This window comes from Acyrthosiphon pisum, chromosome A1 (genome assembly GCF_005508785.2).
Source record: "Acyrthosiphon pisum isolate AL4f chromosome A1, pea_aphid_22Mar2018_4r6ur, whole genome shotgun sequence".
Taxonomy (NCBI): Eukaryota; Metazoa; Arthropoda; class Insecta; order Hemiptera; family Aphididae; genus Acyrthosiphon; species Acyrthosiphon pisum.
Genome location: NC_042494.1, coordinates 7,447,848 through 7,463,096, shown reverse-complemented (window position 1 = coordinate 7,463,096; position 15,249 = coordinate 7,447,848). Strand labels below are relative to the sequence as shown.

At 27.5% G+C, this 15,249-nt stretch overlaps 1 protein-coding gene across 1 annotated transcript; it reads right to left on the bottom strand.

The window, feature by feature from the left end:
- Nucleotides 1–9,606: 9,606 nt before the first annotated feature.
- LOC100164118 (transcriptional repressor p66-alpha) lies at nucleotides 9,607–14,997 on the bottom strand. The gene is made up of 8 exons (XM_029486577.1): nucleotides 14,909–14,997; nucleotides 13,128–13,183; nucleotides 12,314–12,488; nucleotides 11,965–12,249; nucleotides 11,676–11,903; nucleotides 11,512–11,607; nucleotides 11,234–11,444; nucleotides 9,607–11,165 (listed from the first exon to the last, which is right to left on the bottom strand). Exons 2-8 carry the CDS (start codon nucleotides 13,178–13,180, stop codon nucleotides 10,573–10,575), a joined length of 1,641 nt encoding a protein of 546 aa, XP_029342437.1. The 5' UTR covers nucleotides 13,181–13,183; nucleotides 14,909–14,997; the 3' UTR covers nucleotides 9,607–10,572.
- Between the last annotated feature and the right edge of the window lie 252 nt (nucleotides 14,998–15,249).

Here is a 15,249-nt window from a genome sequence, read left to right as displayed (position 1 = left end):
TTAGTACCACTCCTAAAATAATTTGTTGAATTCTTCAGAACGTTTAAATAAAATAATAAATACAAAACAAATTTTTTTTTACTTATAAACTAAATCAATTCTCCTATTTTTGGTTGTAAAATGTCCGACCACTTCATCATAAAATGTAAGTTTTTTTAACTCTAAATCAATAACTTTTTTTCAATCGAAAACATTGAAAACTATGAAAGACAAATTTTGTTCTAGGGATTTTCTAGATGATGGTACTTTTAAGGGGATCAAAGCATTCGTATTTTTCATAAGTGTTATACCAATAATAAGCTGTGATAAATTACATATACTTAGGAATGTCCGATTTGAATTTTTTACGCATGTATAAACTCATGAAAAACAGCGAAAATACAAAATAAAAGTTTTGCCTTAGAACCAAATTATGTACTTGGAATGCATTGTTCATTGTTCAACCCATACTATCTAGACTTTAATCAATTCGATACGATGAACTTACAGGACACCACACTATACATAGTTTACATAATATGAGGCTTAACGGTATATAAAATATCTGATTATTAGAGTTAGGAAAATGATGTATTAGAAACCTACAGTAAAGGCATTAAAAAGTTTCCAATAATGCTACCAAAAATGTATTTTATTTATGAAAATTTTATGCGATGAATAAGTTACCGAAAAACCTCGGTAACTATCAACCGGTACAACTATTAAATTAACTTCGACCGGACACAGTTACTGCGTTATTGCAAATCCTCCAGCCTCCGGTGAAAGGCACAATCAACGGCTTATTAATTGTTGAATAATCGAACACTGTTGAAAAATAATTTTATTTATTTATTAATGTAGAAAGTAGAAATATAATATACTACAGATTAATGAAGTGATTAAACCAAATTATCGTAAATAATCATACCCGTAGAAAAAGGCAAGCGCTTCGACTGCAATTTGCCTCTGTGCCGCCTTTTTCGTAGATGCTATATAATATAAATCAATAGCAAAAGTAACTAATTTTTTTAGAAACAATTTTTAATATGAATACTCATTAATCCAGCCAATTTATTTTGTTTTATATAGGTTTATTTATATTACGTGAATAATCTTTATTAATTATTTATTAATTATTTATATTTACAAGACAAGATAGTAATGTTTTTTTTGATTTAATTATGAAACGACTATTTTAAAGGACATCATTAAAAAGATTAAACGTGATTATATTCAACATGAAACGGTTTTATTAAATTATTTTTTATTGTATTATTTAAACTATAATATATACTTAAATATCCACACAGAACCAATATATATGTAGTGAAAAATGAAAATTACCTGTGTCGACGTTATGACGTAACATCTATCGGTCAATATAGGAGTATTTCTCATTTTGACACGGCCCTATTTCAATTTTGTGTTGAATCATTTTTTCAACTACGTCACGGGAATGCACATAATTAGCACAAATTGTATTCACATTTATTCGGTCTCCTTTAGTCAAATATTTCAATAGTAAATCTACATGTTCGTTCAACTGCACTGTCTAAAAACATAATAATATGTTAGAGCTGGGTGTATATTATAATAATGATATTATGGTATCTTAGTTACATAATACTTCGCCGTGACCGGATAAATAGTGTAAGTGTATGTATGACATATATTGTGTACAAATGTATAATATAGTTCAATCAGCAGTGGTCGGGCGTGTCAAAAAAATGCACTTATCGGCTACGTGCGATTTTGAGTGTATCGTCAATTTGTCGTACGACAATATTGATCGCAAGCCAATTGATCGCAATGATAGTCGACGATTGATCGCAAATTATATGTAGGTTATTTAAGGGTGAATGGTGAATAGGAATTGTTCGTAACATTAATTGATCGCTGACGTTCAATTCTTATGTACTTAACGTCAAATACTCGTAGATATTGTCTATCTTATATCAGCGTGTATAAATAAACGGTACGACGGTACATCACTATTTATGGCGTAATTTTGGAGGGTGGCAAGGTGGACGTTTGCCCCTGTCTGATTTTAAAAGCAGCCCGATGGCCAGGTGCCCGGTTGTTTCAGTTTAACCATTATTTTATATTTAATTAGTGCAAAAACATTCCTATTTTTATAATAATTTGAAAAAATATTAGTGTACTAAATGTGTAATAAGAAATTATTGTCACAATGACAAATTGGTAATTATTAATTAATAGTTGAGATAAATTATTCATATTTGGACGCATGTGTGTGTGTTTTATGAAGTAAATAAATATATTGTTAAATAAAATGTTTGTATACACAACAATAATCATAATTAATATCTTAACCGATCGTCGCTCTTAGTTATAATTTATTTAATTAACTTTATGTTAGTCTAGTACGGTGTAACATAATCTATTGTATTGAATTTAGTTTAGTATATTAAAATTAAATTTTTTCGACGTGTTTCCAATAATATTTAATATGTACAAATGTCTTAAAGAAAGTTATGGGTGGTCCGGTCAAAAACCTACGTGCCAAATAAAGTTGGAGTATATCGCTCAAGAATTGCAAATAATTTCTAATATTGTAATATATTTTAAAAAAAACAGATAAAATTTGGTCTAGTAAGTAGCAATGAAAAATAACAGAGTATTAATTTGTATGTACAAATTGTTTTTAAAAAATATTTACTACCTTAGATTATTTGCAAAAAATGTTGTTACCTAGTTTAAAAAAAGGGTTTCAACGATTAAAGTAAAAATATTTAAATTATAAAATATGTGAGGTGTGAATGGTAATTTTTTAAAAATGTAAGGAATTATGTGCTTGCAAGCGAAGGGAGTAGTTTTTTATAACCCATTTGGGCAAAACGTTTGCCCCTCTCTATTTAAAAATGATATAACGCCATTATTATTCAGTTCTGACTACTAACACAATCATACATTTTTTTCTTAATGACAATAATAATTATTTAAAAAAAAAATTTAAAAACCAGATATATGCACTAAATTATGAAATATGCAATTAAAATCGTAAATTAAGCCCTTAAAAAAAAAGGTGAAACATACATCATAAAATATTCATAGATTAAATCGTTATGTTGTCAAACAATCTTAGCATATTCGATTATTCGCTTGGGCTGATCAAAACTACGTTTGCCCTATCTATTGAAAACCGAAATGGCGCTACTATTATTCAGTACTGACTGCACAATCTTCAATGTTCGATCATTATACTAGTAAATTTTTGCAGCTGAAGTAATGTACCTACATTCTATGATTGGTTTTAGATAAAATATGGCTTTAGAGTACGTACTCAACATAAAATGAATAAATATATACAGAGTTATGCAGGTTTTTTGCACCTTGCACGTATAAGGGAAAATTGGAAAATTATTTTGAGTTAGAAATTTATAAAAAAAATTTTCTATGTTTACCTAACATTTGAAATTTTCATACATGATTCCCCTTAAGTTTACATTTGACATAAAAAAAAGTTTACCGGAAAGTGAAATTAATTTTTTAAGATCGTTTAAATAGTTAGACATTGGATATTACCCTTTAATTAATAAATACTCATATAACGGTTTTCTTTTTTTGTCGTTAAAATATTTTGACTCGTTTTGAGTTATTTATAGAAATTTGTGTTGATAATGAAATATTAAATATTTATAACTGAAAATTTTACCAAACTCAAATGATAGGGAATTAAAAGTTTGTTAAGTTAATTCAAAAATAAAATAAAGTAAAACCATATTCAATTATGTTTATCGTTTCACGTTTATTGATTTATAGTTTTTAAAAATGTTGTTGGAAGTTATAGGTTTTTAAGTTGTACATAAAATGTCCATATTGATAACTATTTTAACGCTAGATAAGGATGACAAAATAACATATAATATAAAAGCACCAAACGCGAGCCATGAATAAAATATTTGAACTTATTTGATTTTCCAAAAAGATAATTTTCTATACTTCGGATCAACTTGTTTCGGTCTATAATCATACAATATTGTTTGTATGTGAAAAAACTTAACAAATGTTAAATTCCTTTAATCAATAAAAAATGATTATAAAATAATTTTAGTTTTTTTCTTAATATCTATTAAATTGTTGAAAAATCTAAAAAAAACAATCACTAATCATAAAAAAGTATACATAAAAACTATATCGAAAGCTATTAAAAGGTATATAGTTACTAGCTGATAGCACTTAATCGTTGCCAGTAAAAAAGTACAACATTTAAAAAAATTGTGACTATTCAACTCAGCCTCTCTGGTATATAGGCAATCAGACTACGTTGGATCGTAGGCAATATGCGAAAATTGTACTTAAATGTTTTGATGCATGCTTGCACCTGATTTGCCCGATTAACCAAATAATAAATACTAATTTCTACTAATTATTTCTCCTATAACCAATAGCAACCATTTATAAACAAAAATTTCCACCGTAAATCTCAAAATCTCCATTTGAGCACTTCCCTGGTTTGGACCTAGGAAGAGGAAAAATATTTTACGGATTATTATCAAACCTACTAAATTTACAAAAAATATTTCATTAAAATCGGTTGATCCGTTACGTGACCACTAACATGTTACTGTGACACTTTTTATATATTAGAAAATATATTAATGTTTTTATTATTATAGCATTATAATATTGATTATTGTGATCAGAGATCATTAATTGCGTTTATTATTAACTAGCACCCAGCAGGTGCGATCACAATATAATGTAAAATAAATTATGACAATTAACAGTGATGTCCATGTGATTCTTAAGTAAATTTTTCGTGAGGCGTCTTCTTAACAATATCAGTTTAGTAAATCACAAAATAACATACAAAATCTTCATAATTTAATTTATGAAATGTGATTAAATTTGATGTCATGTTCACACCTCTTTTCTCCAGCGTATGAACATGAGCCAAAACACGGTAGGTAACTCCACTATTATATTATAATATAGGTACCTATGCTAACAAAAATTTCGATTTTTACGAAAAATGGAGTTGTCCTGTTTTTATGTTTAGTTGTTGTGATTTTATGTTAAATAGGTATACTAGTATATTGTTATAATATTACGATAGGACCCCATATACTTAATAAGTTCACAGTTATGTACAATATGCATTTAAATATAAATAAATTATAAAACGATTAAAACGTTTAACATTTTTACATACCTCACCGTCCTCATTTTCTTTATGGCCAATCGAGATTTGATCTATGTAGTATAATATAAATTACAAATCATTATTTATAATATTACGATTACACAACATTCAATAATAAACTATGCTTATTATTATTATGCTATTTCCTCTCATTTTCATAATATGATTAAAAATCAATTAATTAAACCAGTATTTACATGACTAAACTTACTTTGTACAATGGCGTACCACAATGGTCCACAAGCCTGAGACCATACCATATGGGCCTCGCCGGCGATATCAGCCATTAAGCTGATAAACATATTATTTCTCTGTAAAACCAATAGGAAAACAAATTAATTAAATACACCAGACATTATATTATGTATACATTATTTTACCAAGATAATTAATATTTCCAGATGTTCGGATTTTATGAAATCTATATGAAATAATATTTCCTGAATTCAAAAAATCAACAAAAAATAAATATACCTAATATAAACATTAAACATGTTTGGTTGCTATTGGGATTTGGGATTTGGGATTACAAAATATACAGTTGTTTGTAATAAATCATTTTTAACGTAGCATTCATAATGTTATTTATATTTATTATCCAACTAGTAAACTATAATCAAAATAATACCGACAGTATAATATGTGGACTTTGATTCTTGCTATTTTAGATTTAGATTGAAGCAATACCAATTTTTGACAAATTCGATTTTTTTTAATAGTGTAACTCAAAAACCATTGACCGTCGATCCTTTAAATCTCCCCAGATGTTAATATTAGTATTTTCTTCAGTATTGTTAACATTTTAAAAACATTTTGTCACTTTTAAATCTTTATAGCCATAAAAACACTATCAATTATTTAAGTTTGTTTTCAATAATTGTTAATAAATATTTTTTCACTCAATAAAAAAACTTGAAATTGTGATGACAGATTCCTTAAAAGTTGTTTATAAAGTGTAATTAAAAAAGTTGAAAACCTAATTCGTTCTGAAAACTGTTTTCAATTCTTTTAACAGTTAAAACTAACATTTTTGAACGTTTTTTTTGCCAAAATTATTACTCGGCGGTACCGTAAACTATCTAGCTTAGTTTTGAAGTATTCTCGGAAATCCTTCCAATCCAGAATTCACAAAAAGTAAAATTTGTATTAAAACGCCATCAACAGGTATGCCGCCAACACCTAAGTTCAAAAGAAAGGAACATTTTCTAAATTTTTATCCCATAAACGTATATATCACCATTCAAATAAATAGCATAATGCAGTTCAAGGCGTAAAAATAAGCTCCTTCCTTTTAAAAATCTAAGTAACATCAACGTCGTTTTATAAATTAGTTTTAATTCCTTAATAGGCAATTAATTACCTATATATATTTTTACCTTTAAGTAAGTTATTTATAAAAATAAAGATTCGTTCTTTTAAAAAAAAATTGTTTATATTTATTTAAAATTTTGATATTGCTCAAAAATTAATAGAAATATGACGTGACTCACTAATTGAATATTGATAATTTATATTTTCTAATAAATGTTTGTAGATGGGTGGGTCCTCGGAATTTTCCTCAGCAATAGGTACATATTTATTTGAGGATACCCGCCCCTGCATTTTCAAATCTTAGATTTAAAAAGAAAATTTTTTATGAATTTCTAACACAAAATAATTTGCAAATTGTCATCATTTTTACGTATTTTATCAATATTTGAACTTTAGATGCTTATGAAAAAAAATTGTGACAGGATTTTTAATTTTTTCCATCTTCCTTTGAACAATATACTAAAAGCCTTCCATTAAATTTTCAAGCTTTTTTTAACCATCAATATTATATTTATAGGAAAAAAAACTAAAAAAAAAATGGAAACTGAAAATGTCCGTAAACAGCTCAAAATAAAAATGTTATGGTGTATAGAAAATGCTAGTATAAACATTCGGTCAAAATTTCATGTACCTACACCTACGGTAATTTGTTTGAAAGTTGTACCAAAAATAAAAATGCCCGTTATTCCTTAAATTTTCTTTTGTTTTTCGCGGTGCTTTTGAAAACTACTAGGGAATTTTTACTTTTGACCCCCCAAAGTACCAACTAGATTCACTTTCCTATTAGAAAAGATACTGTTGAAGAAAATCTAAGCACTCTAAAAGGTGATGACAGAAACAAAAAAAAATAAATAACACATCATTGTAAAATAAATACATTCGTCGCTCCGCTCAGAATCTAAAAATAATACATGGTAATTTAAATTTTGATTTGCATTTTTGGTAATTTTTAAAAAATTGTTCATGTTGTAGCTTTTATTCAAAATTATAAAAATGTTAATACAACATATATTTTTATGATATTAGGAAAAAAGTCAGAGAAAAAATGATTTAATATATATTAATAATTAAAAATATTTAATCAAAATTAGTTCGTAAAAAATTACAAAACAAAAATTTTTTATTATTAAATAGTAATTTTTCAAATAATATGTTTTAATTCCTCTGTATTCTCAAATTTACTTTCTATAGCTAGATGTGATAATTAACTTATATACCTATAGTTATAATAATAATAAATAATTTTTTTGTTAACTTTTTACGAAATAATTTTAATATAATAATTTAATATACGAGTAATTTAAAAATACAATTTATTAATTATGATAATGGTCATTGCATAATTAATAATACCTAATAAACTATATTTTTTTAAATAATTTTTTCCTAGGACTTTTTAATCGGTGTTTTTTAACCTAGGTGCACTTAACTTACACCTAGTTTTTCGCTCAAAACGCCAGTCTTTACCCATTTTGTAAAATAATGAAAAAAAGCACTAACCACTGGAAACTTACAGACAATTTAACTGATCAGAGTGTAGTGTTGAAATAAAATGATTCATATAGGTAGTTAGTATTATACACTTTATAATGGTTGTATTTAATTTTGGAAAAATATTATTATTATTATTATTATTGATTATTATTATTGCCTATTAGTAAGTTATTCTTCTATATTGCGAAAAATGAAATATATTCTTGTTTGTACGAATATAAAAACTACTAAAAGTGGTAATAAATTATTGATAGTTCCCGAACTTCGATTGTAATTTCGAAAAAATTGCTGAATTTATAAACTTCTAGACTATGCTTTTTATGAACCGCTTTTTTAAATTTAAAATCAGATGTGCCCAAAATAAATACAAATGTAATGCAATTATTTCATGGGATTTTTTTTTTAAAAAAAAAGGGTTATTTTAAGGTCATTTGAAATTGAAAATTGAAAATCTACTTCCTAAAAAGCCTAGATATTTTGTCAAACATGTATAAAAAATTTAAATCTTACATTCCGAAGTATGTGTAATTTTCCACCACTTATTGGTCTAAAACGTATGAAAAATACGTGTGCTGCAATCCCCTTAAGAGTTAAACTACCTACCTATTAATTAAAATTATACTACAATTGTTTTTTTTTCTTTTGGCGAATTAGATAACATATTAAATTTAAGAACATTAGGAAAACAGCATCAAACAAATATAGTAAATTAACGATGATGAATATGTATTATCCAAAATTATTTTGAGGTAAAAAAAATAATTAGGTTCGAGAAGAATTATATAAAATAAATTATTTATTGTTGGATTACGATACTTAAAATGTATAGGTACATAGATAATAATTACAAATAAAAACAATGGAAATAGTAATAAATACTGTTGAGGGAATATCAATATACCGTAAAACGGGGTGAATAAACATACTTTAACTTTGCAGTAATACATCAAAGTTGTCGATTAAAATCTTTTTTTGTGTATTTTTAACTTATTTCAATTAAAAAAGAAATAAGCAAAAATAGAAGTAAATTTGCAACAATTTTTCCCTGATTATGAGAAAAAACCACGTACTATGCCTTTGTGTTCCCTACTTTTTTTTTTATCATAAAAAAGTGCCATTAAATATGGATTTATTTTTTGTTTTTTACAATTTGGTCAATGTAATACATATGTACAAGCCATAACGAATGTGTTTCTATTCATCCCTAAATTGGTAAGTCAGTATAACCTATATATTTAAATGATTCATTTTTTTTTTTAATAATACTTACAAATTATAAAACCTAACTATATTTTTAACAGATTATAAGAAGTAAAATTGATATTTTTGTAATATTTACATAACAAGAACCAGTGATTTTTGTAATAATTTATTAGGATAATTATCAGTTGTTGTTTTTCAATGTTTAACTGTATTGCGGTAGAAAAAAACAGAAAGTTTAGAGTTCATAAAATTCCGTACTAATGTATGTTCAGTTTAGTTTATTTATTAGTGAAGGTTCCATATTGATAACACGAATATTCGGTGGAGGAAACGTCGAAGTAATAACTTTTCTGATTTTGTTTCTATTCACCCCGTTTTACGGTATTGTACATTGTGTTGGTCAACAATTAAAATATAAGATGTAAATATTGTATTTATTAAAAAAAAATGAATTTGCACAACTAATATTCCATCAATTTATTATTTACAATATCCAGGTAAAAACAAAATGGGAACAGAATTGACTAAAAAAAACGTACAACGGTTTTATTATATAAGTAAAAATACATTCAGACAATATTCTTCATACATACATTCATAAAAAAACATGGTTCCATAAAAAAAAAAAAAAATTATCAAATAAAATATTATGAAACCAAAGAAAATATTGGATCAGACGCATTAATAACAACGCTCTTGTTTATACATTTTTTAAAAAAAATTTTCATAGATTTCACATGGTTAATCTTATACTTGGATTATTTACAAAATAATTGAACAATATAAACAATAGGTTTGATACAAGGTGACTTTGTACAATATTTTGTACAAACGCAAACGCATTGTTACAAATGTTTTCTCTGAAACGTAATAATAATAATAATCATAATAATAATAATAATAATAATAATAATAATAATAATAATTGAAAGTTAAAATATAAAAATAATAATAATAAAATAGAGTCCGGCACAATGACTGAGTAATGATGAATTAGTTAAGTGTACATGTACAGACTTGTCAGTATATTATTGATTTTTTTCCATACCCATTTCATAGACATCACATACAACACATTCACAGTTGAGAGCACAGTGGCAACACGTGTTGTGCTGTTTATATGCTATGTATTTTCCTAGTCTTAAATAACAATGATGTAGATACGGCACAACAGCTAATTCACACAGTATGAACGTACACACATGTTGGAATGCATTGATTGATAACCGGCAACTTTGATAGTTCTAAAGACGTGTCCAAGAAAACACGTAACATGTCTAGTGCGAGTACAAAACGCCTGCGCAGACCTCCCGGGTGCAATTATATATATATAATATATAAATAATAATAATGTTGATAGTCACACGTCACTGGAAAATCAATAGAGCGTGCATTTTGGTATACTTAAATCATTAGGATCATGATTTCCAATTGTGCGCAGACGTGGGTGTTTGTGATGCAGACCGGGACTGGCCTTGTTGGGGCATCATCTCCATTAAATACTGTCGTTGCAAATCAACTGCTTGCCTTTGTAGTTCAGCAAGGTTTGCGGCTACCGCAGCAGCCGAATTTTTTCCACTAGCTTGCGCCATGGCTAGTTGGTATGGATACAAAAGTGGTGCAAACTGCAACATGGCAGCTGCTGGATGAGGTGATAATCCTCTGAGCATTTGTTGTTGGAGGGCAAGGTGAGCTGCAGCTGCGGCATTAAATTTACCACCTGTCGGATCCGAAGGATGCATCTTATGCGGTTGTGGAGGTGTTGGGTTACGTTTCGGTGCAGGCGCTGGCTTGGGCACGGACGGCATTGGTGGATTTATATGAATTGGATGCACAGGCGCTGGGGAAACAGAAGATGGCGGCGATGCTTGAGCCAACCTTTGTTCTATTTCTTGCTCCTGTTGAAGAGCTTTCACAAACGCAGTCTTCAGTCGATTTGTATGTTCCGCTTTGAGAGATTTCTTTACATTACTAGTGACGCACAATTCACATATAATTTTAGATTCTTTATCTGCAAAATATGTATGTTTTAAAATTTTTTTGAACCATTAAATTTTATATTTAATATAAGACACATACTTCTAGAAGGTTTTTCTAATTTCCAAACCGGCGTAAAGTTTGAATCACATTGAGAACACTTATATGGATCTTTGGGTATGCTGGCTTCAATCATTTCACCGTTTGTTATGAAATCAACAACATGTTCCAATCCCAGTAAGTAAATAAACTCTGTGTTTGATGGATTTGGAATAAAATGCATTTCAGGTGGTGGAGGTTTTGGTGGTGGAATCTAATTATTATTTCAGTAAGATATGAATTAAAATTCTGCAAGATTAAATTAAAACTAAATTAATTACTTGTAATAGTGTTTTCTCCAATTGTTTTCTAAGGGCCAATTTAGCAGCAGCTTGCCTTTGAGCAGGTGTTTGACCATCATCATTTCTCAAACGTTCCTATGAACAATTAAAATTATTATTTAATAACAAATAATGTTTTTAAAAAAAAAAATATGTGATTTTACCGATTGGGAAGTATTGGAGGAATGGTGGTCTTTCATTACTCGTTCAAGTGTAATTGAAGGTGATGAATGCGCTGAATGTGCCGAATGTGCAGAATGTGATGATCGACCATTGGATGACCTCTGCAAATTTTGTAGACCATTGGAAGGAGGTAATCTACTTGAACCCATTAAGGGATTTGAAGACATAGACTGGTGAGATTGATGGACATTAGATCTTGATGACGATGGCTATATAATAATTGTTGGTTGAAAAAATATAATACATGACATTAAATATGTTTAAATTTACCAAGCGATTTAATGGGGGTGGTGGTGGTTTTGCATGATGAGGTACATGAGGCATTGGTGGTTGAGCTGACTTCCCAGTCGGCAATTGGGATGACAACAAATTAGAATGATCTTTAGTATGAGCTGCCTGAGGCGTTATGGTGACACTCTGAGGAATTTGGTTAATTTGTTGCGACTGTTGCAATTTCTTCAACAGCACCAAAGTCATTTCTTCTGTTCGGAGATTTTCCTTTAAAACTCTAACAAGTTTTTCTCTTTCACGCACCTCTTCAGGTGGTGTCACATCCTATAAATTGTTTTAAATTAATGTGTTATAATCAAACATTACAATGAAAATAAATATTTTATACCTTAGGGGATGGTGGGAGTTCAAGGGGCATATCATCATCACTTTCCTCTGAAGAATCATTGCCAGTTGAGGAGAAACCATTAACCAAATGCCCATTCATATGAATGTGAGCTTCATCTGGCTGAGTACATTTTAAGGAAAGTGGTTCATCTCTCAGTGATTGACTTGTACGACTGCTAAATATGAAAAATAAAAATAAAACTCTATAGATAAAGGTTTACAGTAGTTGTTAATATCTATTTTTCCATTAAAAGTTAAGCATAATAAAAATGGAATTTTATATAATATGCTTTACTATAAATATAAATATTATATTATATAATATACAGGATATTCATACGAATTCCTATGTTATAACTATTTGCTGAGTTGGATAAAAATTATAAATTATGTATTCAATGTCTTATATTGCGCATTAATCTATCAATACAGTGAAAACAAAAAATATGTCTTCGAATTTAGTTAATAAATAAAATAAAAAATGAAATTTTTATTTATTTATTTTTACATAATATTTTAATATTCCCATAAAATAAAATATAATTTTTATTAGTGTATAAGAAAAATTAACAATTATAAGTGTTGATTTATTTTAAGATTAGTACCTAAATGTATTTTTTTTTATGCCTGACTATTTAAAAAATTTTAAGACATTAAAACATATTTTTATATTACAAAGTGTTATTAAAATGATCCCTTTAATTATAAATTATATAATATTATATTAGCCATTAGGTAGGTATACATATTATACATATTATACATTTACGCCCAATATAACATGAAACAATAAAATACCATATTTTTTTAATTACCTTGATATACTTAAATCAACGACATCGTCATCAATTTCCATTTGAGATGCCATTATCTACAACATTAAAAAATAAGAATTTATTAGTACGGATGTTTCTTAATTATAAATTAATGATGAATATATATATATTTATATATAAATTATACACATGTTATTGATTCAATAAACCTATTGTTAATACTGATTAATTACCTACCTATTTCTTTATAATCGGAAACTATTTAATAAAAACTAACCTGAACCTATAAACTATAATATAATAAACATAGACCTATAAACTATGATAATATACATACTTAACGTTATATTTAATAAATAAATTATTTTTTTAAATAGGTACCTAATACTTATATTCACATACCTACATAATTCCAATTTTAAACTTAAAATTAAACTCTTTCTTTGGGAAATGCTGTTAACTAATCCATAGTAGGTACTGTAGAACTAATAATAGGTTGGTTTATCTACTTCATGCTTGTATAATAAATAAATAGTTTCTTCATTACAAATTGTTTTCCTTTAAGTTAAGAGTTTGTACCAACTAATGAATGTACATTTTAATAATTGTACCTATAATTCCAAGGTGTAATAGGTTCACGAAAGACAATATTTATTTAGTTCAGCTTGTAATCTAAAATGTAAGTACTGAATCAAAAATAACATCTACAAAGGAAGTAACAGGATTTTGTATTTTAGTACTTAAAAATTATATTTAGTTTAAGCATATTTACGTGCCAATGACAGTATTTAGTACTGATATATATACGATATATACTCCATAGGTACCTAATTGTTATTAACTGAATAAGAGTCACATTCAAACTATATATTTTGTACATCAACAGTATGTCTCCATGAAGTTTAACTATTGATAACCATTAAAAATATCCCAGAAAAAAACTCAAGTATAAAAATTAAAAAGCCTAGCTGACAGTGGCGGATCCAGGGAGGGCAATGGAGCATTTGCCCCCCCCCCCAACACCATAGTTTTCCTTTGTTTTACACTGTGTTTAGCCAATTTTGCAACTTTTTGTACATTTGCCCCCCCCCCGTGCCCCTCCCAAAATTAAGCCCTGGATCCGCCACTGCTAGCTGAATTAGGTATCTAACTAATAAGTAAATATGCCTATTGTGTATAAAGAAAAATTAAATTTACAGAGTGCATATCGAGGTGCATATTGAATAAGACATCAACTAAGAAATGATTAAACGAAAGGCAACTGGTAATCAATGTAAAAACTGTTTAGAATTGTGTGAAACCTCAACTAGGTACAACGAAAAACAACTAAGTGATATTCAACATTGTCTTGAATAAAATATTAATTCAAAATAGGAACAATGATATATCCAAAGATATACCAAACACCTTATGCGAGCTTTAATCAAAACAATAACAAACACCAGATTATTAACCAGAATTTAAAAAATGAATAAATATGATGGTAACATGATTAATTGCTGAACTTTGAATAAGAGCAAGCACATTTTGTACCTAGGTATGAAAAAAAAGAAAAAATTGTAAGACCCCATAGGTACCCTTAAGCAATTTTTTCTATTAGAAAATTAATTACCTAATAATAAAATATTATTATACTAACTACTGATTATAACAAATAGAAAACACATGATATGGTACAATTAATGATGTTAATTAAGTAAATAATTAAAATAGGTATAAGCTATTTAATAGGTGGGTAAATAAAATAGACTAAAATGAATACAAACAACAAACAATAAAACATTATCAGGAAGTAAGTTATTGCAAAAATAGGAAAGTACCTTACTAACTATAACATCGACATTGATTGATAGCAGAGCTTTCAAGTTATACTTCTTGATAAGAAATTTAAGTGCACAATGAATGGGTCTTTAGGTGTTCAACATCTAAAAGAATCTTAATTCAATTTAGTGTATTTCATCTTCAAATTTATAATAGGATATAGAATCAAGAATATTTGTAAATTAAAAAAAATGTAAATACCTTAATTTTCATATAGTTATTAGTCAAATATAGTTATCACTTTCAAATTGAAATTGGTTTACATTGTGCTAAATTATCATCAGTCAATGAGAAATGTAATTTTATAGAGGTAATACTAAGATTACTAACACCGATATTA